General features: G+C 40.5%; 1 protein-coding gene, 1 long non-coding RNA gene and 1 pseudogene across 2 annotated transcripts; all 3 read left to right on the top strand.

The window, feature by feature from the left end:
* The first annotated feature begins 54 nt into the window (after positions 1-54).
* LOC146618560 (von Willebrand factor A domain-containing protein 5A-like) lies at positions 55-27003 on the top strand (annotated as a pseudogene).
* Positions 6391-7354, top strand: LOC146618562 (uncharacterized). The gene is made up of 4 exons (XR_014906783.1): positions 6391-6706; positions 6818-6874; positions 6985-7114; positions 7198-7354. It is a non-coding gene; the product is annotated as an uncharacterized LOC146618562 (long non-coding RNA).
* On the top strand, positions 20265-22884 carry LOC146618561 (uncharacterized). The gene is made up of 5 exons (XM_085370859.1): positions 20265-20692; positions 21444-22098; positions 22210-22270; positions 22372-22452; positions 22536-22884. The coding sequence occupies exons 1-2, from the start codon at positions 20617-20619 to the stop codon at positions 22052-22054; spliced, it is 687 nt and encodes a 228-aa protein (XP_085226985.1). The 5' UTR covers positions 20265-20616; the 3' UTR covers positions 22055-22098; positions 22210-22270; positions 22372-22452; positions 22536-22884.
* Positions 27004-27074: the final 71 nt, after the last annotated feature.

Below are 27074 nucleotides of genomic sequence, written 5' to 3'. Positions count from 1 at the left end.
AGGATTAATAAAAAAAGAGTGTCTTTCTCTCCATCTTCAAGCTGGCCAAACGTCATGACTTTATATCAGTAAATGGTTTTAACTAATTAAGAAAATGTTATGTGGAGTGTCCCTTATTTTTTCCAAAAGTTAGATCATAAAGAGGTTTATAATTACTTAACACTCACTAACTCTCGCTGACATAAAATCTTATATCACTTTAAAGGTTTGTTTTAAAAAAAGAGAGGCAAAAATGATGTTTTCCTCATTATACTGATATTTGTCATTATACCATCCATAGATCATAAAAGTCAAGAGCATATTTACAAAAACAAACATATTCCTTTTCTGTCACTTTTTATGGTTTTAAACTAAAATAGCTGTAAAATAGTTTTGGTTGTCCAGTGATGTTTCTTCTGTCTCCTCTCCTCGTCCAATCCATAAAGTAGAGTCCAACTGCTCCCTGGACCCTCTGCAGTACCTCAACACTGATCAAACCCAGGCCACGGTAGGTAGAGTGCTGATGTGTCTGCTGCGTGTGGTTGTTACTTGTTACTGATGAATAAATATGAATGTGTTTGTGGTGTGCAGGTCAAGCTGGCTGCAGGACACAAGTTTGACAGAGATGTTGAACTGCTGATTTATTACAAAGACGCCCACCAGCCCACTGCTGTGGTGGAGGCAGGACAGGCCTCTGCTGAGCCGGGTGAGTGAAAAATAAGTGAAGTCATTAGTTTGCAAATAAAAATTCAAGATCCCAGTTCTTCAACCTGGAATTTAATTGTATTGGAATATATTAGAAACTGTAAACTTGACATTTTTCTGTCCTTTTCATGTCTCTGATGTGTTCAATGGCTTCATGTGGAGAGTTTGTGTTGGTAGTGAATCAATCTGAAAATATGAGTAATACTCGCACCAGCAGTGCCAGAGTATTCATAAAGTGGTGTTAGAGTTACAAAATATTTCCTCAAATCGTTCCTCTCACACAGTGGCCTCACCATCTTTCCCTCTTCCCTTCAGGACAGTCCTCTGCTCCTGTTGAAGAGTTTACCAATGGGCTGCTATTCAAACATTTTACAGTTTGGGGTCTCGTTGTGAACACATCTTCCCGTGAGTTGTATTCATGTGATCTCAGTGACTTAAAGTGATATCACTGTAAAACACCATGTTGCCTTTGGATGATTCTGCAAAACTCCAGGTTATGTTTGATTTACTTGCTAAAACAGATTACTGAAACCATACTTGTATACCTGCCAAAGAGTTGAGCTTTTGCTTGTGTAGATGAAAAAACTCTCCTCTCTTGCTGTTTGTCTTTACTGATGGAGAGGTGGGGAGCACCAAAGAAGTGATTGAGAATTCAGGTTCTCTGCGTACCAAACCTGTGTGTCTTAAAAACAGCTGTTGTATTGCAGGTGTTTCTCTTTTGGGATTGGGGAAGGGGCCAGCTCTGCTCTCATCAATGGGATGGCCAAGGAGGAGGTCACGCTCAGTTCATCACAGGGACTGACAGGATGCAACCAAAAGTAAGACAATGAGTCATAACAATTATCATGAAAAGGCAAGATGATATTAGTATTTGAACAGAAGACATAAATTCCAAAAACATAAATGTATATTTTTTCAGGGTTTTTCATTATTTTTCAGGTGATGCAGTCGCTGCAGTTTGCTCTGCAGCTGACTGTGGTTGACATCTCAGTCATATTGGATTTACCAAAGGAAGTGTCTGTCACTGTCCTCTCTCCACTAATCACAACACTTTTCCAGGGTCAGAGGTCACTGATTTATGCCCAGCTCACCAGGACAGGTAGGAGCAGCCTCTCATGTTGTTGGCAAACTAGATCAATCTGCTGGAACATCTGATTTTAGGACAATCACTTGCTTTTCCAAAGGACACTGACAACCAGACGTTAGATGCCACAGCCCTGGCCCACGGTATCCCCCCATGCATGCGGTGGGCCTTCTGTAGAAAGAGAGCAGCTTAATGAAGGTGACAAGGTGAAAATAGGGTGATTGATGTGCCGGTGCTGTGAGGGCATGTATAACACCACCTGCCCAAGTGTTGAATATAAGGAGGCTTTGAAGAATCTACAATAATTGTGTGTTGTTTGTACATGAATCACAATATGTTACTTCAGAGGAGTGATGTTTTCAGGGGGTTTTTTTCTGCGCTGCAGAAAATTGAAAAACTACTGTGAACTTGGTGGATCTGTCCAGATCTTTGACTGGAAACTATTTCTATGAATGAGTGGTTCAAAAATGTGTAAGTGAAAAGCTGCCATATTTCAGGTCCCAAAGTCAAACGAACACTGAGGGATCACTGAGAGCTAAAAACGGTCTAACTTCTTTCATATTTAATAAAATGATCAGCGTTGCTGCTTTACCGGGTTTAACAATTAAGTTTAACATCCAGGCTTCCATGAAAACAGAGTTTATTCAATTTAACTGAGTTAGAGGTTTGCAGTAAGTTAGCTCGCTAGTTTCCACCTAAACATGATCATCATAAGCAGTGTTACCAATTCATACACTGGTTTATCATCTAGACTTTTTGTCTCATGCAGCACCATGATCAGGTCCAGTTTTTATTTCATCTTTGATTTTTCAGCTGCTGTGCCTGAGCAGCCTCCCAGAGACCCTTTGTTGCAGTTAGTCTTCCTCCAGAAGCCATCTGGCTGCTTGATCCAGCTCTGGCTGCTGCACCGGGAAAGAGCAGTGAGGAGGTGGATTGATAAATGAAATTCATAACAAAAATTCATAATGGACTTTTTCCATTTAGGAATAATAAAAATCAGCTTTCTTTTTAATTGCTATTAACTGACAGTCAGATAACCAGCTTTTAAAAACATATTCATAAACACTTTGCAATCAACAAAATTTACACAGAGGTTATAGATGAAATAAAAAGTATCACGTGTTTTCGTGTTTATAACTCTGTTATTGTACATATTCTGTGTTATACATCATAATCATTCCAGTCTCTCTTTTTCTTTTTCTTTTTACTGTTTTAATCTTTATAAAACTCTGATTTATTTATTTATTTTTGTGATTTCTGCTGCCCTATTGGTCTGGTCTCTCTTGAAAATCTGAAAATGTGATATTCATAATAAAAGGATTTAAAAGTTTACTGCCAAAAAATTATTAAACTTCATAACAGAAATGTGCTAACTGGCTTGAAATAGATTGAAACTGTTATGAGATTGCTTCAGGGAGCAGACATGACACCGTCTTTTAGGTTTCGCCATCACTTTGTATTATGCGCACAACACCACCCTCCTCTGGCTTCCACATGAACTGCACCTTAAACATCAACTGTTTACAAATGTCATGACACAAACAAACGTTTCAATACCGTAAATCACTTTTTGGACTGCGATCACTTTTTGGCACAACATCGGCTCTGATAACATTTAAAGCGCATTGAAAAACTATTCTTTAATGCTAAAAATCCATTATCAATTGTAATTATTTATTTATTAATTTAAATTTCAGATATCGATCTTCATTTTTGTAAACTGGTGAATTAATGATTTTTTTAAAGAATTAAAACGACAAAGTTTGGCAACATATTTTTTATAAAGGATGAATAAAACAGTAAAATAAAATGAGAAATATATATATTTTTGAAAAAGCTATGATAATTAGACGAACTTTATTTTAAATAAATAAAATTGATTTTCGGTGGCACTGGGAGTCATGGTGATGATGACGTGTTTGAGTGCAGGTATAAAAGCAGGAGGCAAAAGTGGAATTCGGGTTTCACGTTTGAGCGCAAACAGGAGCTTTTTCCCACTAGTGCTGTGAAAACTCGGATTTTTCAAACTACAGCCAACGTTTGAAAATCTTCAAGAAGGATTTGCAAAATGACTTCTACAAACTTCAGTCGCGAGATGCACCTGTTCTCCCTTTTGATTGACGAGGTGTTAGATCAACGCTATGGTGAGTACAGCAGGCTAATATGTCAGAGTGCTAGCAAACAAATACAACTTAGATTTTTGTCTTTTATTGTTTGGAAGTAGGACTTCATGAGTGTTAACGTTTAGGATGAGATGTTTCATACTTGAGTAACATCAATTTTAACATGTGCCAGTACACTATAAAGATGGCGCCATGTTTTTTTTTAAATTGCTGGAAAAAAAAACAATTGAATGCACGCGCCCTGGAAACGACGTAAGGCATTGGAGGACGCTGACGTCAGCGCGCGGCCGTTTTTGCATGTAGAGGGTTTGAGTTGACATGTTTGGGCTGCTGGCGCTGAGTTATACGTGAAAGTTTCATAAATTGTGAATTTTATAAAGCTGGAGAATGGAGTTTTAAAAGTTCACAGAGTCGCTGGATGAGTTTGAGATTGAAACAGTGTGTGCCTGCAATAAGGAGGTGGGAGGTTTCTCACCTAAATGTAGCTGCTTTATTCTCAAAATATCGATGCTCAACTAATATGAAGATATTACTCCTTAATGTGAATGCGTATTAAAACCTCAGTGAAAGTCCATGCAGCCTTACACTGCATGAAAACTTTTACCAAAAAAGGTGAAGGCTTTCATAAACAATGAGTTCTGCTGGGAGCTTCTTACTGCTTGTGTGTGGAAGAGCTTATGATGATGTAAAGCCATGTCTGGACAATTTAAATTCAGGCTTTAGTTTGTGTGATCACATGATTAACGTACACGCATGCTTTGCTTTCTCGTAGCTGAGCTGGTGAGTCCAATCACTGCTCCTCAGATGGTCGTCATTAACTTGAGGAACCGTGAACTGAGCAGCAGCCAACTGGACTCCATGTCCCACCTGGTCCTCACTCTTTACCATAACCTGGTGACGGGGTCCAAGGACTTTCCTTACATACCTTTTAAAGGATTGTTCCATCGGGACCAGGTGACGACACCATTTGTCCATGTGAGGCAGAGCCAGAGAGAGAACACCACTCCTTCTCCTCCTACGGACTCACCAGCTGGCATGATGCTGCCGCCTGCGGGCTCCAGCTCTCATCCACGCTTCCTGACTCCAGTTCTTCCAGAGAAAGCGGATCTTGCTGTGCTGAAGGCAGATCGGAGGAACCGTGTCGGCACCTTGACTGTCGACGGCCTCCTCGTCACCAGAGTCATCTCCACTGTTTACCGAACAGAGGACACTGAGATGACGAACCGCTGGAGAATAACAGACTACAGCGCGGACGGCAGAGTTCTCACTTCGGTGCTCTGCCGTTTTCTAAATATGTCGGCAAAGCGTGCTAAGAGGAAGGCTCCGGAGGAAGAGAGCAGCATCCGGAGCCCGAGTCCAGCAAGGAAGCGCTTGAGATTATAATATACAGTGAAGCATGTCGAACGTCAGCAAGCCTGAACAAAGTGGTAAGTAGTAAATAGTGCTTAAGGTTGTTTCTAAAATAATGTCCTAAAATATTTGAAAATCGTCGAGGTTTTAACTTTTATTCTTTCTTTTCTGCCTCTTGTTTCTAAAAGTCAGGAAAAAGAGTCACGCTGCGAAGAAACTCCACACAGAAGATTTTCCCTCAGTAAAATGGTAAATATATTCATCTTGTTATGACGTTTGCTCACAATAACCAGGAGTGTTCCTGTGTTTCTGAAGTGATTTACTCTCATTTGGTGTTATTTCATCCAAAGACAACTGAGGGTCTTCAGAGCAGCGTGAACGGCCGTCACCTGAGAGCAAGACAGTCCTGGCGCCTTTGTGGTTCCCTCCAGGTACTCCAGCTTCATCCCACAGTCCAGAGAGATGCAGTTAGGTTGAATGTGAGTGTGAATAGTTGTCTGTTTCTCTGTGTTAGACTGACCTGTCCAGGTTGTACTCCTGCCTCTGGCCCCATAACAGCTGGGATGGCTCCAATCTTGAATTGGATAAGCTGAAGAAATGGATGGAAGGATGATCCAAAGAGAAACATTAAAGGCCCTCTCACAAAAAAAAGATAAGAACTCATTTTACACATTTAAAGTACAAAGTACACATATATTTACCATTTTACTGAGGGAACATCTTCTGTGTGGAGTTTCTTCTCATCTTGGCTCTTTTTCCTGACATTTAGAAACAAGAGGCAGAAAAGAAAGAATAAAAGTTAAAACCTCAACGATTTTTTAATGTTTGGGATATTTTAGAAACAACCGTAAACACTATTTACTACTTACCACTTTGTTCATTCTTGCTGACGTTCACTCTCCTCATCTTCTCTCTAAAGGAAGATGCAAACGCTCTCATTGTGAAAGATAAGTATACATCCATCTAACCTGCGACTCTGTCACAACTCTGATCAGCAATTCTTTCAGGTTTGTCTGTTTTGATGATGCTATTAATTGTTATTATCCTTTATCCAGGTAACTTTCAGAGAGGAGCGGAGGGAGGAGCGAAGCCAGCGTGCTCTGTAAACTCTCATTAAAAAAAAGATAAGTACATATTGATTTTATATTATTATGACAGCTCCTCCTCAGTGAACACTTCCTCTAGTTGCTGAAATCATTTACTAATTTTTTTCTTCCCATTTGTCTTTTGTTTTTCAGAGAAAACAGAGAGGAGACAAGGTGACATTAAGACCTAAGACAGGACGGATTGAACCCTTTCTCGTAAAAAGATAAGTATTCACTCTGCTTTTAATCAGAATATTGATAAATATCTAAAATTCTGCTCACCTGGTTGATAAAGTTACTAAAACGATTCCCTCTTTACTGTCATTTGTCCTTTAGAGAGAAGATGAGGAGAGTGAACGTCAGCAAGAATGAACAAAGTGGTAAGTAGTAAATAGTGTTTACGGTTGTTTCTAAAATATCCCAAACATTAAAAAATCGTTGAGGTTTTAACTTTTATTCTTTCTTTTCTGCCTCTTGTTTCTAAATGTCAGGAAAAAGAGCCAAGATGAGAAGAAACTCCACACAGAAGATGTTCCCTCAGTAAAATGGTAAATATATTCATCTTGTTATGACGTTTGCTCACAATAACCAGGAGTGTTCCCGTTGTTCTGAAGTGATTCACTCTCATTTGGTGTTATTTGGTGTTTGTCTTTGAAAGGAGAAGAGCAGCAACGACACTGGGAGACAAACAACAGGATGATCCAAAGACAACTGAGGGTCTTCAGAGCAGCGTGAACGGCCGTCACCTGAGAGCAAGACAGTCCTGGCGCCTTTGTGGTTCCCTCCAGGTACTCCAGCTTCATCCCACAGTCCAGAGAGATGCAGTTAGGTTGAATGTGAGTGTGAATAGTTGTCTGTTTCTCTGTGTTAGACTGACCTGTCCAGGTTGTACTCCTGCCTCTGGCCCCATAACAGCTGGGATGGCTCCAATCTTGAATTGGATAAGCTGAAGAAATGGATGGAAGGATGATCCAAAGAGAAACATCAAAGGCCCTCTCACCAGATTTCATTTATTAAATTTGTCTTTACTGAACGATTTCTGGTGTGTATTTGCATTGATACTCAGACAACAGCTCCTCTTTCTGTTTGTGCTGGAAGATTCAGGCAAACACATATTACATATATAGATTGTTATGATATGACTCAGTTTCACATTTAGTGCTATATGAGAATGATAAGGTCCAGTTTAATAGTATTGCTAGTGTCTAATGAAATGAACACGTGATTTTCTTTTTTTTCTTTTCTTGCCTGTCCCGTTTGGCTCTTTTGCCATCAGAATTATTGTCTAAAGGCAAAGAAAGATGCCCAACGGATTTACTTTACCAAATTGACCATCCCAGCCTTGCCGTAATGGTCCATTTGATTCACCTTTTATTGTTTATTTTATTTTCACTTGCTGAATACGGGACAGACTTGACTGGGGGAAAGAAGGGGAGAAAGAAAGAGAAACAGCTGAGAAGAGGGACAGGGGAGAAGGGCAAAAAACAAAACCCAACAGAATGGGCAGAAAAAAAAATGCATCTATCGATCACCTGGATCACCTGTTGAGAAAGACAAAAGAAAACAAGCAGAAGAGAACAAGAGTAATAGAATAAACAACATCACAATGATATATGGGAATATGACAGTAAATACTAAATATTAAACATTATTGTGCAGCACGTAAGATCAGCAGAACACAGTGTGCTTTGAGGTAGGAGCCAAAAAGGGTGTAGTTTGTGGGTGTGATCACCCGTGTGTACACCTGTGAGCATGGACGCGCTTGTTTTTTTAAAAAGTTCCTTCATGTAATGATCTGCTAGAGCAGGGCTGCCCAATCCCAGTCCTCGAGAGCTACTATCCTGCAGCTTTTAGATGCATCCCTACTCCAACACAGCTGAATCAAATGAATGGCTTGTTATCAGGCCTTTGCCAAACACGATGGCATGCTGAAGAGGTAATCAAACCATTTGATTCAGCTGTGTTGGAGTAGGGATGCATCTAAAAGCTGCAGGATAGTAGCTCTCGAGGACTGGGATTGGGCAGCCCTGTGCTAGAGGGTGTGGGGGGGGCCACAGCCCCGTCCTCCAGGGCATGAAGCAGGTATGGAGGAGATCAAAACTCCAGACAGCCAGAGGCCCCCAGAACACAAGAGACCAAGGAAGACCAACAGAGGGGCAGCTGCGCCACTGTCCCAGAAAGAGCTGAGGAGAGTCCCAGATGAGGGCTCACTCAGCAGCCGCGGAGCAGGAGCCAGGGGGAGTTGCAGTGACGCGCCCGTGAGCTCCGCTGGCAGCCAGCTGTGCCTGAGTGACCGAGCTCCAGGCCGAGAGGCCGGGGGCACCACACCTCCGAAGTGGCCCGAGCGAGCCCCAGGATCCAGGCCCCGATAAGCGGCCGCCAAGGAGTGAGCCGGTGTGTACCTGGACGCCCATCCCCAGACACAAAGAACCACCAACGCACCGATGTCTGAGGGAGTGCGCCATTGGCAGGGGAAGTGGTGGTGGGGGGAGATAGGCCTCCAAACCTTGGAGGGCCTGAGATGTCCCCAGAGAGGTGGCGTCTGATACCCAACCTGACATATAGACACAGACATACAGGCACACACAGACACAAACATCCATTCCCACCCTCATGCTCTCATATGCACTTACTCCACACTCAACCAACGTGGAGACAGACATAAAGAGACACTGTACACACGATCACACTCCCCAAGCGTACTCTACGAACCGGGTCTAGGTACCCTTGCCCCTGAAGGGGGGAACTGCACCCAGACCCAGGTGGTGTTACCCTTTTCCCTGCGGTGGGGAGAGGCAGACCGCCCCGACTCCGCAGCAGCAGGGAGGCCCCACACTCCAGACCGCAGTCGGACGGCCAACTCCTCCTCCTAGCCCCCCCGCTCCAGCGGGCCGCAGAGAACGGGGGTGAGAGAAGACTCCAAACCTCCCTCCACCCGCTCATTGTAGTGTTGATGCATGTGTGTTCTAAGGTGCATTTAAAACCCAGGAGGGCATGGAGCTACCTGCCAGAGAGCAGCAGGTAAGCGCATAGTCCCTCCTGCTAGCCCTCAATGTCTACGCTTACGGCCACACCACCCTGAACACGCCCGATCTCGTCTGATCTCGGAAATCGTGATTTTCAGATCCAGCAAAGTGAATATTTTTCACTGTGGATAAATTGCATGGAAACGTTTAATGAGTCATCAGCTATTTCACTACAAAGATGATGTGATTAATGTGTTTGATGTGGAGCTCTTATGTAATGATTACATTTTTAAGATGTAATTTTCAAGTGAAAAACATAATATTTATCTGTTGCATAGTTTACAGTGCGGTGTTTTATGCACTGAGTTATCATGTAGAGTTCTGTTTGTCATCTAGCACCATAATCGGGTTTTGTTTTTATTGCATCTTAGATTTTCCAGCTGCTGTGCCTGAGCAGCCACCCAGAGACCCTTTGCTGCAGTTAGTCTCCCTGCAGGAGGCGTCTGGCTGCTGGCTGCTTGATCCAGCTCTGGCTGCTGCACTGGGACAGACCAACGAGGAGGTGGAAAAGTCAAAGCCTGAAAAGATGCACTGCTGTCAATTTAAATATTAACACAAAATGATGATGTGAGATAAAACAGATTTGATTCTATAATTTGAACAAAAACACATGATATAATTAAAAACACACCATAAAACAAATAAAATGAAGTCAAACTAAACGTAGGCCTGCCTCACATCCTGAGAATAAACATCTGCATATCAGAAGCTAAAACACTGGTGGTAATCACACTCCTAACCTCCCACTGAGCTGCACCAGCGTCTGATATTATCCAGAAACCACACGGCAGCAGAAATTATTTTCCTCATCAGTTGTTGTAAAAACATGTCAGCACATTATTTTAGAGCATTTATGACATCACTGTTTGGGATTTCATCAGGAAGAGCATCCAGTGTAATAATCTGCCAAATCAAATATGCAGAGCTGCCCACCTTGGTGACCCCGTGTGACAAAGAAGTACACAAACATATGTAATATTACTGGTTGTAGAAAGTAAAATGTGTGTTCTGTCTGGTTTATTTGATTGATTTTGATTTGGGGAATTAGACCAGCAGTGAAGTGTGGGCCACCATTCTGGCTCTGATCTGGCTTCATGGTTTCAAGATGGATGCAAAGGACGAGTGGGAGCTTCTGGCTATGAAGGCTGCCTCGTGGCTCTGTGCTCACAATGGTACTAGCAATGATTGTAACAGATAAAATAACAGCTTTAAAAAACTGTTTCATTCTACAGCTTTTCTCCCACAATCATTATTTTAATATCTGTTTTGTGTTTTTAGCACCGTGTGTGTCAGAGTGTGTGGATGCTGGAAATGTCCTGCTGGGTTGCAGCGTGAAGAAAGAAGCTCTGGGACTCTGAGAGTTTTCTTAAAGTAGCTTCATCTTCAGAGTGAACAGAAGCAGGTCTGCTTACTCCACACTGCCTTTGATACAGAGCTGTTTTATATCATTGTTGTGTTTTCTACGGCACAAAAGTTAGGCGCACACAAATTTTATAATAATTAATATAATATTATGTGTTTTTCTGGATACACTGTGCTTTTTCAGCATTCAAAGATTGATGACACCGTGTCAGAGCACTGGCTATGAATTTCAGAAGGATCAGGCCTTAACTTAACAGAAAAGTTATCAATAGTAATTTTCTTATTACAGCTACATCCACTTCTGTTGTGCCTAGGCTGCTCACTACGGCTGGGTATCATCACTGATTTCTATAATCCCTTCGATTCCAGTTCTCAAAGTCCCAATTCGATTCAACTTAGCCTCAGACAGTCAGAAATATTATAATTCTGATCATTTATCAGTACTGACTTCATCAGAATTGTGAACATCACAGCAGATGCCTTTGTGTGAAAGTAACTGAGAATAAAACACAGAAAAACATGAAGGAGATTTTCCTGGTCTGGCTTTTTATAGCAGATAACCTTAAAAATATTCTACAATTTTCTGCATATAAAGTTTAAATTTCTTCAGTATTGAACAACAAAAAAAATAGGCTTTCTTGTCCGAGGTCATTTAAGTGAAAAAAAGAAAAAGAAAAGAAAAAGACAGCAGCGCTGTAAACAACGGTAGACTGGTGGGTAATAAGCGAATGAATAATACAGGAAACAGAGATTGGAGACGGGAAACTGTTCTTGAAGTACAGAGAGAGATAGAGAGAGAGCTAGCTGTGCATGAAGTGTGATTTTAATAGTCGTGGAAGCAAAACAGCAAAATTCATGATGACATTGATCAAATGTGAAGCGCAGTTTGCTGCTTCTTTTGCTGCTTCTTTTGCTGCTGGCTCGATGAATTTTGGTTGAAAGAGACAAAACCTGCAGCTCAGAATCAGCGCAAAAAGATGTAATCACAGACCGGACGCATCAGAATCGCTGAGCTCCGACAGCGTGTCCGTCTAAGGCCGTCGGATGAGAAAGCCGAGAAAGACAAAGCTGATTCTGATGCGTCGGGTCCGCTCTGTGTTTACGTCTTTGTGTGGAATCCGTGTACCTGCTCTCATTTGCTGTTTGGTTGTTGTTGAAATGGTTTTTCTGAGCTTTAATCTGAGAATCTGGCATTTCTGGCAAAACACAGTTATATTTAAAAGTCATTCAGGATTTAATGAATTGATATCGCTTTATTCAAGCTACTCACCTCCCATTTCCACCTGCACTTTCATCTGGACCACGGCGAATCAGAGAGGTCCCGCCCCTTACTATCTCTGATTGGTTTAGTCCACGATAGGGGCAAAATGTGTGTCTGTTGTTGATGTCACCTGTTCGTTTTTGAGGAGAGAGACAAACGACTGCAGAGTCTCATTCAGATGCGTCAAAACAGGATTTAATTAGAAAACATATGGGGGGAAGTCGAGCACGATCACCCAATCAGCATCGAACTTCCTTACAACAGTTAAGATGGATCATTTTATACATATGATGACCAACAATATACGTCACCCCAGATAAAAACAACATCGGCCATATTCTAAAACAGAACAGTTCCTCTCTCAGTTCCTCCAGATACATCTATTTATTCTACTTGTTAGACTTAAACAACACTTGCAAACAGTTTACCCAGACAGGCTATGTCTGTGTGTTAATTTAAGTGCATGACCTCCCTCTACCTCATTCAAGCTACTCACCTCCCACTACCACCTGCACCTTCATCTGGACCACGGCGAATCAGAGAGGTCCCGCCCCTTACTATCTCTGATTGGTTTAGTCCACGATAGGGGCAAAATGTGTGTCTGTTGTTGACCACAGGGAAGGTTGCAGTTTTTTGTTTTTTTTTTGCTACCCGAACAGTTGGTCGCACAGGTGCAACCAAATATTTCTTTTTAGTCGCACCACTGAAAAATTTGGTCGTATTTGCGACCAAATTGGTCGCACTCTAGAGCCCTGCTTGAACGTCTTAAGACAGCACATAGTCTTCATTCATGTTCGCTTATTCATGACTGTAGTTAGAGTTACATCTGAATTTACAAAAACTGCCTGTTTTGTAGTGATTGAAATAATAATTAGCATAAAAAGTTATGAAATCTATGTTTGGTTTTTTATTTCTTTGTTGTAACAATTTTGGAAATAAATTGTATATTGGCGTAAAAGTATCAATATATTTGAGGTTTGAGCAGCAAAGTTGAGTACCAGGGTTTTGCTCCTGAATAACTTCCTAAGTCTTCTCTGCCAATGCCAAATAGCTTTCTGGGTGCTGCGCTGCACTGTCAGAGCACACCTCCTTATCTAAGGTTTTCTGTGTTTCTTATTCTCTTTAAAAGTTCTGCTGAGGGCCTCCTATACTCGAAGTCTAAGAGCCAACTCTGTTCTTTGGCTCGACTTTCTTCCATAATCTTTTCACTTTTGTGAGAAATAAAACACAATTTAAGAACAGATTGTCATAAAAAGAAATGACATCAATAACTACACCAAGGACATTCAAAACAAATTTTAAACTTGGCTTAAAGACCATAAGTCTGATCTGAAAATGTCGACCAACTTCAACATTTAGATTGTGACACTAACTTGTCTCTCTTCCACAGTGTGTTTCTTTTGTCCTGCTCCCCTCTCCCTTAACCAGTTGTGGCAAATGGCTGCCCCTTCCTGAGCCTTGATCTCCCAGAGGTTTCTTCCTGTTAAAAGGGAGTTTTTATTTCCCACTGTTGCCAGGTACTTGCTCAAAGAGGATCATTCAATTGTTGTTGTTTTTTTTCTGTATTACTTAGTGTATTTACCTTACAATATAAAGCACCTTGAAGTGACTGTTGTGTTGATTTGGCGCTATATAATTAAAACTGAATTACATCTCTGAAGAAATGTTACATGCATGTTTTGTTGCCTTTTTAAAGTGATGGGGGAATAATTGTAATGGGCTAATAAAAAGGGACAGACGTGCTCTGTGTAAAGATCAACCCTTTGACCACCATTCACTGCATCATTAATTGCTTTAACTTATAGTCCATAATGCTGTAAAAACAAAAGAAGGAAAAGCTGAGTCATTTTCACATTTTTATTGAGGTTTGAATTCAGAAAGTCTGTTGCTGATCTCAGTAAATGTAACAGGATGTCTCCGAAAATTTACAGTTGTGGATAAAACAGGGTGATGTGTTATTGTCAGGTTTGAGTGAATAACAGGACCCAAATGCAGGACTTCCTGAGAAGCCACAGTGGAGGAGTGAAGGAGAAGGTGGTGCAGCTCAGTGTCCAATCAGGAGTGAGCAGTTTTTTCACTGCCTTCATTGCGTTCAACAAAGACAACGGAGAGGCGATCCAAGGACCTCTTGTCCAGAGAAATATTCCATCAAGTTTTTGTTTTGAGTTTTTGTTGTTTTTTGTTTTTTAAAGCAAACACTAAAACTGTCACCCACACCTCTGAAGATAAAGATTACTAATCATAAATAAAGGGAATATTATCACGATGAGGACACTATCAGAGGTAGTTCAGGGAACTGTTATACTTCATACCAGAAAAATCTTTTTTCTTTTCTTGTTTTTTTGGCTTGACTTCATGGTAGGCAAAATGAAGAAGAGTGCTTGATTGCGCCTAAGTAAGTAAAAGCTGCATGGCAAAACAACACACACCTTCACTGCAGATGCATGCACAGAAACCAGTGTTTTTTGTATCTTAAATATTAAGTAGTGTGTGTACAGTAGTCAATATAATGGGATGTGTCCTAAAGCAGCGAAAGAAGAACTGAGTTCTTGCAGCATTTTGCAATATTTAGGATTTTATTGAACACTTTTACCTTTCAACATTTGTAACATTAATGAGTAATGAAGCATTGCAGAATAATCCTGTGTTTTTGATTATTTATTGTACACTACAAGTAAACAACAATAAGTTAAACATCTGTCACATCTGTCAGAAGCTTGGATACATTTACTCCTACAAGGATTTTACTCTTATGAAATGTAAAAAGAACACTGAAATTATATTTTACAGTTTTTCACATAAACAGTTTTGCTTTGCTTACAGAAACTATAACTTTAATCTCAGCCAAACCGATTTACTCAGGAACAAATAAAATACTAAAAAAAAGCCAAACGATAACATTTTTAAGTTATCTAAGTGACCTATATATGTTTAACCTGAGTAGCGAAACACTGCTGTGGGTTTGAAAACGATTTGCGGGAGTCCGGTGTTCTCACGGGCTCTAGTGAGCCTTGCCCCCCCGCTAGCTATCGAGCTAGTGGGTAACAGACGTCTCTGACAACGTCGGAGCGCTTTTGAAAATATGTGGTGTCTTGATAAACTGAGCAGATATTTGAGGTTTACACAGTTACAGCCTCGCCTGAAAATATGTTAAACGTTTATTTTGTGACCCATAAAGAATAATAAGAGTAATATTAAAACTAACTTGCTGCCGCCATCGTTGGAAACTCAGCTGGGCTGCGCTATGAATTCTGGGACACATCTTCACTCAAAAAAATCTGTTGTTGGATGAACACAATTTAATCATGGCACCCTTTTTGCACACAATTTAACCAAGTACAATAAACCCTTTTCGATCATGTCAAACCAACACATTTAGCATTTGGTGGTTTAATGTAATCAGATTACGTTGGATCAACATACTATACTTACATTGATTTGAAGTGATTTATTTAAGTATGTAGAGTGAAATTTGTTTTAATTCATTCTACACAATTTAAAAAGTTTAGGAAAACAGAATTAAATCTTGTTGTTTCAACAACTACTTTGTTAATCAAGGCAATGATTTCACTCATTTCAACCAAATTATTTCAATTAGATTTGTTTACATTTGTTACACATTTAGAAACCCACTACTTTACAAAAAAAAGTCACAATCAGATTATGATAACATTATCTTTATTAACTGGATTTAGTGGACAATATAAAAGCTTACCATTTTTGTACACCTGCAAGCATTATGCCACTTCAAAAGGTAAAATGTTAGAATACTTATTTACATAGGTAATATGTTGGAACCAAAGCTTCCACAACTAAAAACAGATGCAAAATTTGCTCAATATATCGACTGCATTTTAAAAAATTAAACTAAAAGATAAAAATACATCTCCCACTTGGCAAGTTAAAACATGTGACAAAATAGAATTGTGTGAATTTGGAAAAATAAAATAAAATAATTAGAAATATTTTGGGGGCAATACAACAACAACAAAAAATTCCATAGGTGATGAAAATCTATATTTGTTTGGTGTATCTCATTGAAATAATTATTAGTTTGACCAATTTTTATATTTCTGTATTTATTTTTTTAATTTTGGTTGCAGTCCTCCACAGCTAGCAATATAGTTTTGCTGTGTTTTAAAACATGCTAGCAAGCAAAAATGGACACAATAATACAGTGAACTTAACAGGTGGCAGTGGTCTTAAACTTTACAGGACTTTGATACATAAACACAACATAGTACTTCTGTCAGTACTTCTGATCCATTTTGAGCCATCTATATAAGGACAAACAAAAATCATCTGCAGTGCTGTATAAAAGGTGAATTGCCCAACAGAGAGAATCCAAAAACTTAAAAAAAAAATTTTAAATGAAAGAAAAAAATATAAACAACTCAAATATTACCATTATATATTGGAAATCACCATTGCACCAATGAACCATTCAAGACCTATCAGTCATTTTCAAGTGCTCTCACCCCATAAGCTTGTTTTTCAGAAACTGTACCTTTGAAGACAGCTTTTGTCCATCAAGATTTAAAAGTATCTTCTGGAGGACTTCAAAGGTGCATTTAAGTTCTGGTGGGTAGCTCAGGTTCAAACAGTATATGAGTCCAAACAACAGAGCACATGCTTGTGCAATGTTACCCAAATCAGTGTTAGCCTCCACACCCTCAATCAGGACACCAACGTCCTCTGGGTCATCTTCAGGTTCAGCACCCTCCTTCTGGATGACGTACGCCCCCATCACAGTTTGCTCCATGCAGCTTTTTGCCTCGCTGTCCGTATCCTACATGAAAAAGTATAAGACAACAAAGTAAAATTTAAGAGATTGTTTAAACAACTGTTTCTATGCTGTTCATAAAATCCAAGTAGTCAAAGAAATAAACAGAAAATTACACACCACTAAAGTAGTTGTTAGTAATTACTCCAATACATAAATTATAAAATACACCTCTCATGTCAAAAGAGGTGGCATAATTGACCTCTCACCGGCCCCTCCCCCGAAAGGGCCATTGTCCAATTACACATTATAGCAACCGTTACTGTGTCTGACAAACATTAACCTCAAGCAAGATGGAGAAGCGGTGTGCCCACCGATACGCCGAGAGATTGTGTCTGGAGGAGTTGTGTTCTTTCCATTCACAAAGTCAAAAACAACGTGAATGGATTAAACAGTGTGTATGGCCCCATTCCCAGGTAAATGTACCGAACATTATGAAGCATGTCTGCTTGCACATTTGGGTACCCATTGGTGCGCAGAGGAAACCATTTGTTTGTCGGACGTAGCAAGAGTAACTTAGGGGGACAGGACTCGAGAAAAGGCTAACTCAGCTGCTAAAATAAAACAGGTATAGAAGTGTTAGTACTAAACAGCTCAAAGTTCATAGACATTTCTATTTACTGATGACCATAGCAATGAAAAAAACAACAGGACTTGTTTTAATCCAAGTACAGATTCAAAAGCAATATTGTCTTGATGCATGTTAAATGCATTGTATGTTTGTGTATCAAGTCTAACTAGGCATAAATTTCTTTCCTTCCAATACCAAATTCCAGAAATTCTTTATTGCAACGCTTAATACTGTTTGGTATTCAAGACATCCTTTCCCCAATACCAGGTGTCTTGTTGCTAATCTCAAAATTGTAATTTTAATGATTTGCATATGAGGCAACGTCACAATTTGTATGAGAATGTTACAGACAACATGCTGTCACAATGGCTCACCAAGTATTCCTTTATTAACTTCTATTAACGTCTTCGTTTAGGTGGATGCACAAAGACTTCAAGATGCATGCTCGTCTGGTATGGATGTTGTCATGCTTCAGAGGAGGAGGAGATAATATGAGCCAAAACCAGTCTGTTTTTCTTAAAGCTAGGGTAATCAGTTCACTTGCATAATTATTCTTTAGGTTAGAACCTGGCATGTACCACTTGTTAAGCCGAAACAAAATTGACAACTTCATCTCCAAATAAAAGTTATTTTTGCTGCCTATGACAAAGTCTACTCAATCCTAATACAAACCTTGGAGATGGCAAGCATGAGACCTCTTATTTTCTTTCCACGTGTCCCTCCTTTGGTCAGAAAGATTTCCATTAAGCGTGGCGCGTATTGGTCAAGCTCGGCAAAGAAAGTAGATAGCAGAGGCTTTGTGGTGATTCGCAGAAACTCCTTCTCAATCTGCAATAGAGAACAAATACATTGATTAAAAACGCAACTGTATATTTCACTCACTTCACATCTAAGCTGACTAAAGCTGCTTTTAGAAGACCATGCAGACATCAGTGCTGTCTGTGTAGAACATGAATCAGTCTGTGTCAGATACTGAATTTGAAATTTCCACTAAAGTCACAAGTAAGAGGCAAGTGGAACCAAGATCTAGGCCATTTGCTTTTTGAAGTTTGCAAAGACTGCTAAATTGCACCAGTGGTAGTTCACTCTTTGCAACACAGTATGCTGTTCTAAACAGATTTTTCAGGTTTATTTTTAGTATATTATTTGCAATTGGTGTTTGTTCTGGGAAAGATATTGCAGACTGAGCAATAATCCATTTCTAATGGGGGCCTTTCTTAAAATTACTGGTCCCAGTAACAAAGGCGCTTGTCGACTCAGAAATAGAGGGAAAACCAACAACACACCCGGCAGAACATCATGTTATTTACACGGGTGCACATAAGTGGTCCGCATGTGCGCATTCGCTGTCAAAATAAAAGACGCGCAACAGATAAGAAGTTGCAATGCACGTTTGCATCCATATAAAAGGCACTGTTTTTGTCCGCTAGATTGGGATTTTCATGGCACATTCTGCACCACATCTGTGCGTTCATCATTTGTTTGAAGCCAGCTCACCTCCTGCAACCACTTTTACGAGAATACGTGCTTCTTTTGTGGTTCAGACTCCTTCTGACATTTGTTTGGAGGTGGAGGAAAACCAAAGTAATTGCTTAAAGGAGCTTCTTCGACATATTTAAGAGTTCTAAACAAATATGTCCTCCTCCAGATCTTTGACTGGAAACTATTTCTATGAATGAGTGGTTCAAAAATGTGTAAGTGAAAAGCTGCCATATTTCAGGTCCCAAAGTCAAACGAACACTGAGGGATCACTGAGAGCTAAAAACGGTCTAACTTCTTTCTTCTTTAATAAAATGATCAGCGTTGCTGTTTTACCGGGTTTAACAATTAAGTTTAACATCCAGGCATCCATGAAAACAGAGTTTATTCAATTTAACTGAGTTAGAGGTTTGCAGTAAGTTAGCTCGCTAGTTTCCACCTAAACATGATCATCATAAGCAGTGTTACCAATTCATACACTGGTTTATCATCTAGACTTTTTGTCTCATGCAGCACCATGATCAGGTCCAGTTTTTATTTCATCTTTGATTTTTCAGCTGCTGTGCCTGAGCAGCCTCCCAGAGACCCTTTGTTGCAGTTAGTCTTCCTCCAGAAGCCATCTGGCTGCTTGATCCAGCTCTGGCTGCTGCACCGGGAAAGAGCAGTGAGGAGGTGGATTGATAAATGAAATTCATAACAAAAATTCATAATGGACTTTTTCCATTTAGGAATAATAAAAATCAGCTTTCTTTTTAATTGCTATTAACTGACAGTCAGATAACCAGCTTTTAAAAACATATTCATAAACACTTTGCAATCAACAAAATTTACACAGAGGTTATAGATGAAATAAAAAGTATCACGTGTTTTCGTGTTTATAACTCTGTTATTGTACATATTCTGTGTTATACATCATAATCATTCCAGTCTCTCTCTTTTTTTTTTTTACTGTTTTAATCTTTATAAAACTCTTATTTATTTATTTATTTTTATGATTTCTGCTGCCCTATTGGTCTGGTCTCTCTTGAAAATCTGAAAACGTGATATTCATAATAAAAGGATTTAAAAGTTTACTGCCAAAAATTATTAAACTTCATAACTGAAATGTGCTAACTGGGTTGAAATAGATTGAAACTGTTATGAGATTGCTTCAGGGAGCAGACATGACACCGTCTTTTAGGTTTCGCCATCACTTTGTATTATGCGCACAACACCACCCTCCTCTGGCTTCCACGTGAACTGCACCTTAAACATCAACTGTTTACAAATGTCATGACACAAACAAACGTTTCAATACCGTAAATCACTTTTTGGACTGCGATCACTTTTTGGCACAATATCGGCTCTGATAACATTTAAAGCGCATTGAAAAACTATTCTTTAATGCTAAAAATCCATTATCAATTGTAATTATTTATTTATTAATTTAAATTTCAGATATCGATCTTCATTTTTGTAAACTGGTGAATTAATGATTTTTTTAAAGAATTAAAACGACAAAGTTTGGCAACATATTTTTTATAAAGGATGAATAAAACAGTAAAATAAAATGAGAAATATATATATTTTTGAAAAAGCTATGATAATTAGACGAACTTTATTTTAAATAAATAAAATTGATTTTCGGTGGCACTGGGAGTCATGGTGATGATGACGTGTTTGAGTGCAGGTATAAAAGCAGGAGGCAAAATTGGAATTCGGGTTTCACGTTTGAGCGCAAACAGGAGCTTTTTCCCACTAGTGCTGTGAAAACTCGGATTTTTCAAACTACAGCCAACGTTTGAAAATCTTCAAGAAGGATTTGCAAAATGACTTCTACAAACTTCAGTCGCGAGATGCACCTGTTCTCCCTTTTCATTGACGAGGTGTTAGATCAACGCTATGGTGAGTACAGCAGGCTAATATGTCAGAGTGCTAGCAAACAAATACAACTTAGATTTTTGTCTTTTATTGTTTGGAAGTAGGACTTCATGAGTGTTAACGTTTAGGATGAGATGTTTCATACTTGAGTAACATCAATTTTAACATGTGCCAGTACACTATAAAGATGGCGCCATGTTTTTTTTTAAATCGCTGGAAAAAAAAACAATTGAATGCACGCGCCCTGGAAACGACGTAAGGCATTGGAGGACGCTGACGTCAGCGCGCGGCCGTTGTTGCATGTAGAGGGTTTGAGTTGACATGTTTGGGCTGCTGGCGCTGAGTTATACGTGAAAGTTTCATAGATTGTGAATTTTATAAAGCTGGAGAATGGAGTTTTAAAAGTTCACAGAGTCGCTGGATGAGTTTGAGATTGAAACAGTGTGTGCCTGCAATAAGGAGGTGGGAGGTTTCTCACCTAAATGTAGCTGCTTTATTCTCAAAATATCGATGCTCAACTAATATGAAGATATTACTCCTTAATGTGAATGCGTATTAAAACCTCAGTGAAAGTCCATGCAGCCTTACACTGCATGAAAACTTTTACCAAAAAAGGTGAAGGCTTTCATAAACAATGAGTTCTGCTGGGAGCTTCTTACTGTTTGTGTGTGGAAGAGCTTATGATGATGTAAAGCCATGTCTGGACAATTTAAATTCAGGCTTTAGTTTGTGTGATCACATGATTAACGTACACGCATGCTTTGCTTTCTCGTAGCTGAGCTGGTGAGTCCAATCACTGCTCCTCAGATGGTCGTCATTAACTTGAGAAACCGTGAACTGAGCAGCAGCCAACTGGACTCCATGTCCCACCTGGTCCTCACTCTTTACCATAACCTGGTGACGGGGTCCAAGGACTTTCCTTACATACCTTTTAAAGGATTGTTCCATCGGGACCAGGTGACGACACCATTTGTCCATGTGAGGCAGAGCCAGAGAGAGAACACCACTCCTTCTCCTCCTACGGACTCACCAGCTGGCATGATGCTGCCGCCTGCGGGCTCCAGCTCTCATCCACGCTTCCTGACTCCAGTTCTTCCAGAGAAAGCGGATCTTGCTGTGCTGAAGGCAGATCGGAGGAACCGTGTCGGCACCTTGACTGTCGACGGCCTCCTCGTCACCAGAGTCATCTCCACTGTTTACCGAACAGAGGACACTGAGATGACGAACCGCTGGAGAATAACAGACTACAGCGCGGACGGCAGAGTTCTCACTTCGGTGCTCTGCCGTTTTCTAAATATGTCGGCAAAGCGTGCTAAGAGGAAGGCTCCGGAGGAAGAGAGCAGCATCCGGAGCCCGAGTCCAGCAAGGAAGCGCTTGAGATTATAATATACAGTGAAGCATGTCGAACGTCAGCAAGCCTGAACAAAGTGGTAAGTAGTAAATAGTGCTTAAGGTTGTTTCTAAAATAATGTCCTAAAATATTTGAAAATCGTCGAGGTTTTAACTTTTATTCTTTCTTTTCTGCCTCTTGTTTCTAAAAGTCAGGAAAAAGAGTCACGCTGCGAAGAAACTCCACACAGAAGATTTTCCCTCAGTAAAATGGTAAATATATTCATCTTGTTATGACGTTTGCTCACAATAACCAGGAGTGTTCCTGTGTTTCTGAAGTGATTTACTCTCATTTGGTGTTATTTCATCCAAAGACAACTGAGGGTCTTCAGAGCAGCGTGAACGGCCGTCACCTGAGAGCAAGACAGTCCTGGCGCCTTTGTGGTTCCCTCCAGGTACTCCAGCTTCATCCCACAGTCCAGAGAGATGCAGTTAGGTTGAATGTGAGTGTGAATAGTTGTCTGTTTCTCTGTGTTAGACTGACCTGTCCAGGTTGTACTCCTGCCTCTGGCCCCATAACAGCTGGGATGGCTCCAATCTTGAATTGGATAAGCTGAAGAAATGGATGGAAGGATGATCCAAAGAGAAACATTAAAGGCCCTCTCACAAAAAAAAGATAAGAACTCATTTTACACATTTAAAGTACAAAGAACACATATATTTACCATTTTACTGAGGGAACATCTTCTGTGTGGAGTTTCTTCTCATCTTGGCTCTTTTTCCTGACATTTAGAAACAAGAGGCAGAAAAGAAAGAATAAAAGTTAAAACCTCAACGATTTTTTAATGTTTGGGATATTTTAGAAACAACCGTAAACACTATTTACTACTTACCACTTTGTTCATTCTTGCTGACGTTCACTCTCCTCATCTTCTCTCTAAAGGAAGATGCAAACGCTCTCATTGTGAAAGATAAGTATACATCCATCTAACCTGCGACTCTGGCACAACTCTGATCAGCAATTCTTTCAGGTTTGTCTGTTTTGATGATGCTATTAATTGTTATTATCCTTTATCCAGGTAACTTTCAGAGAGGAGCGGAGGGAGGAGCGAAGCCAGCGTGCTCTGTAAACTCTCATTAAAAAAAAGATAAGTACATATTGATTTTATATAATTATGATAGCTCCTCCTCAGTGAACACTTCCTCTAGTTGCTGAAATCATTTACTAATTTTTTTCTTCCCATTTGTCTTTTGTTTTTCAGAGAAAACAGAGAGGAGACAAGGTGACATTAAGACCTAAGACAGGACGGATTGAACCCTTTCTCGTAAAAAGATAAGTATTCACTCTGCTTTTAATCAGAATATTGATAAATATCTAAAATTCTGCTCACCTGGTTGATAAAGTTACTAAAACGATTCCCTCTTTACTGTCATTTGTCCTTTAGAGAGAAGATGAGGAGAGTGAACGTCAGCAAGAATGAACAAAGTGGTAAGTAGTAAATAGTGTTTACGTTTGTTTCTAAAATATCCCAAACATTAAAAAATCGTTGAGGTTTTAACTTTTATTCTTTCTTTTCTGCCTCTTGTTTCTAAATGTCAGGAAAAAGAGCCAAGATGAGAAGAAACTCCACACAGAAGATGTTCCCTCAGTAAAATGGTAAATATATTCATCTTGTTATGACGTTTGCTCACAATAACCAGGAGTGTTCCCGTTGTTCTGAAGTGATTCACTCTCATTTGGTGTTATTTGGTGTTTGTCTTTGAAAGGAGAAGAGCAGCAACGACACTGGGAGACAAACAACAGGATGATCCAAAGACAACTGAGGGTCTTCAGAGCAGCGTGAACGGCCGTCACCTGAGAGCAAGACAGTCCTGGCGCCTTTGTGGTTCCCTCCAGGTACTCCAGCTTCATCCCACAGTCCAGAGAGATGCAGTTAGGTTGAATGTGAGTGTGAATAGTTGTCTGTTTCTCTGTGTTAGACTGACCTGTCCAGGTTGTACTCCTGCCTCTGGCCCCATAACAGCTGGGATGGCTCCAATCTTGAATTGGATAAGCTGAAGAAATGGATGGAAGGATGATCCAAAGAGAAACATCAAAGGCCCTCTCACCAGATTTCATTTATTAAATTTGTCTTTACTGAACGATTTCTGGTGTGTATTTGCATTGATACTCAGACAACAGCTCCTCTTTCTGTTTGTGCTGGAAGATTCAGGCAAACACATATTACATATATAGATTGTTATGATATGACTCAGTTTCACATTTAGTGCTATATGAGAATGATAAGGTCCAGTTTAATAGTATTGCTAGTGTCTAATGAAATGAACACGTGATTTTCTTTTTTTTCTTTTCTTGCCTGTCCCGTTTGGCTCTTTTGCCATCAGAATTATTGTCTAAAGGCAAAGAAAGATGCCCAACGGATTTACTTTACCAAATTGACCATCCCAGCCTTGCCGTAATGGTCCATTTGATTCACCTTTTATTGTTTATTTTATTTTCACTTGCTGAATACGGGACAGACTTGACTGGGGGAAAGAAGGGGAGAAAGAAAGAGAAACAGCTGAGAAGAGGGACAGGGGAGAAGGGCAAAAAACAAAACCCAACAGAATGGGCAGAAAAAAAAATGCATCTATCGATCACCTGGATCACCTGTTGAGAAAGACAAAAGAAAACAAGCAGAAGAGAACAAGAGTAATAGAATAAACAACATCACAATGATATATGGGAATATGACAGTAAATACTAAATATTAAACATTATTGTGCAGCACGTAAGATCAGCAGAACACAGTGTGCTTTGAGGTAGGAGCCAAAAAGGGTGTAGTTTGTGGGTGTGATCACCCGTGTGTACACCTGTGAGCATGGACGCGCTTGTTTTTTTAAAAAGTTCCTTCATGTAATGATCTGCTAGAGGGTGTGGGGGGGCCACAGCCCCGTCCTTCAGGGCATGAAGCAGGTATGGAGGAGATCAAAACTCCAGACATCCAGGCCCCGATAAGCGGCCGCCAAGGAGTGAGCCGGTGTGTACCTGGACGCCCATCCCCAGACACAAAGAACCACCAACGCACTGATGTCTGAGGGAGTCCGCCACTGGCAGGGGAAGTGGTGGTGGGGGGAGATAGGCCTCCAAACCTTGGAGGGCCTGAGATGTCCCCAGAGAGGTGGCGCCTGACACCCAACCTGACATATAGACAGACATACAGGCACACACAGATACAAACATCCATTCCCACCCTCATGCTCTCATATACACTTACTCCACACTCAACCAACGTGGAGACAGACATAAAGAGACGCTGTACACACGATCACACTCCCCAAGCGTACTCTACAAACCGGGTCTAGGTACCCTTGCCCCTGAAGGGGGGAACTGCACCCAGACCCAGGTGGTGTTACCCTTTTCCCTGCGGTGGGGAGAGGCAGACCGCCCCGACTCCGCAGCAGCAGGGAGGCCCCACACTCCAGACCGCAGTCGGACGGCCAACTCCTCCTCCTAGCCCCCCCGCTCCAGCAGGCCGCAGAGAACGGGGGTGAGAGAAGACTCCAAACCTCCCTCCACCCGCTCATTGTAGTGTTGATGCATGTGTGTTCTAAGGTGCATTTAAAACCCAGGAGGGCATGGAGCTACCTGCCAGAGAGCAGCAGGTAAGCGCATAGTCCCTCCTGCTAGCCCTCAATGTCTACGCTTACGGCCACACCACCCTGAACACGCCCGATCTCGTCTGATCTCGGAAATCGTGATTTTCAGATCCAGCAAAGTGAATATTTTTCACTGTGGATAAATTGCATGGAAACGTTTAATGAGTCATCAGCTGTTTCACTACAAAGATGATGTGATTAATGTGTTTGATGTGGAGCTCTTATGTAATGATTACATTTTTAAGATGTAATTTTCAAGTGAAAAACAATATTTATCTGTTGCATAGTTTACAGTGCGGTGTTTTATGCACTGAGTTATCATGTAGAGTTCTGTTTGTCATCTAGCACCATAATCGGGTTTTGTTTTTATTGCATCTTAGATTTTCCAGCTGCTGTGCCTGAGCAGCCACCCAGAGACCCTTTGCTGCAGTTAGTCTCCCTGCAGGAGGCGTCTGGCTGCTGGCTGCTTGATCCAGCTCTGGCTGCTGCACTGGGACAGACCAACGAGGAGGTGGAAAAGTCAAAGCCTGAAAAGGTGCACTGCTGTCAATTTAAATATTAACACAAAATGATGATGTGAGATAAAACAGATTTGATTCTATAATTTGAACAAAAACACATGATATAATTAAAAACACACCATAAAACAAATAAAATGAAGTCAAACTAAACGTAGGCCTGCCTCACAGCCTGAGAATAAACATCTGCATATCAGAAGCAAAAACACTGGTGGTAATCACACTCCTAACCTCCCACTGAGCTGCACCAGCGTCTGATATTATCCAGAAACCACACGGCAGCAGAAATTATTTTCCTCATCAGTTGTTGTAAAAACATGTCAGCACATTATTTTAGAGCATTTATGACATCACAGTTTGGGATTTCATCAGGAAGAGCATCCAGTGTAATAATCTGCCAAATCAAATATGCAGAGCTGCCCACCTTGGTGACCCCGTGTGACAAAGAAGTACACAAACATATGTAATATTACTGGTTGTAGAAAGTAAAATGTGTGTTCTGTCTGGTTTATTTGATTGATTTTGATTTGGGGAATTAGACCAGCAGTGACGTGTGGGCCACCATTCTGGCTCTGATCTGGCTTCATGGTTTCAAGATGGATGCAAAGGACGAGTGGGAGCTTCTGGCTATGAAGGCTGCCTCGTGGCTCTGTGCTCACAATGGTACTAGCAATGATTGTAACAGATAAAATAACAGCTTTAAAAAACTGTTTCATTCTACAGCTTTCCTCCCACAATCATTATTTTAATATCTGTTTTGTGTTTTTAGCACCGTGTGTGTCAGAGTGTGTGGATGCTGGAAATGTCCTGCTGGGTTGCAGCGTGAAGAAAGAAGCTCTGGGACTCTGAGGGTTTTCTTAAAGTAGCTTCATCTTCAGAGTGAACAGAAGCAGGTCTGCTTACTCCACACTGCCTTTGAT

The sequence above is a fragment of the Diplotaxodon limnothrissa genome, linkage group LG14 (assembly GCF_057381915.1).
Source record: "Diplotaxodon limnothrissa isolate DT_005_m linkage group LG14, D_limnothrissa_male_GT1.1, whole genome shotgun sequence".
Taxonomy (NCBI): Eukaryota; Metazoa; Chordata; class Actinopteri; order Cichliformes; family Cichlidae; genus Diplotaxodon; species Diplotaxodon limnothrissa.
The sequence above is the reverse complement of the archived record's forward strand: the minus strand, read 5'-3'. Positions and strand labels throughout refer to the sequence as shown.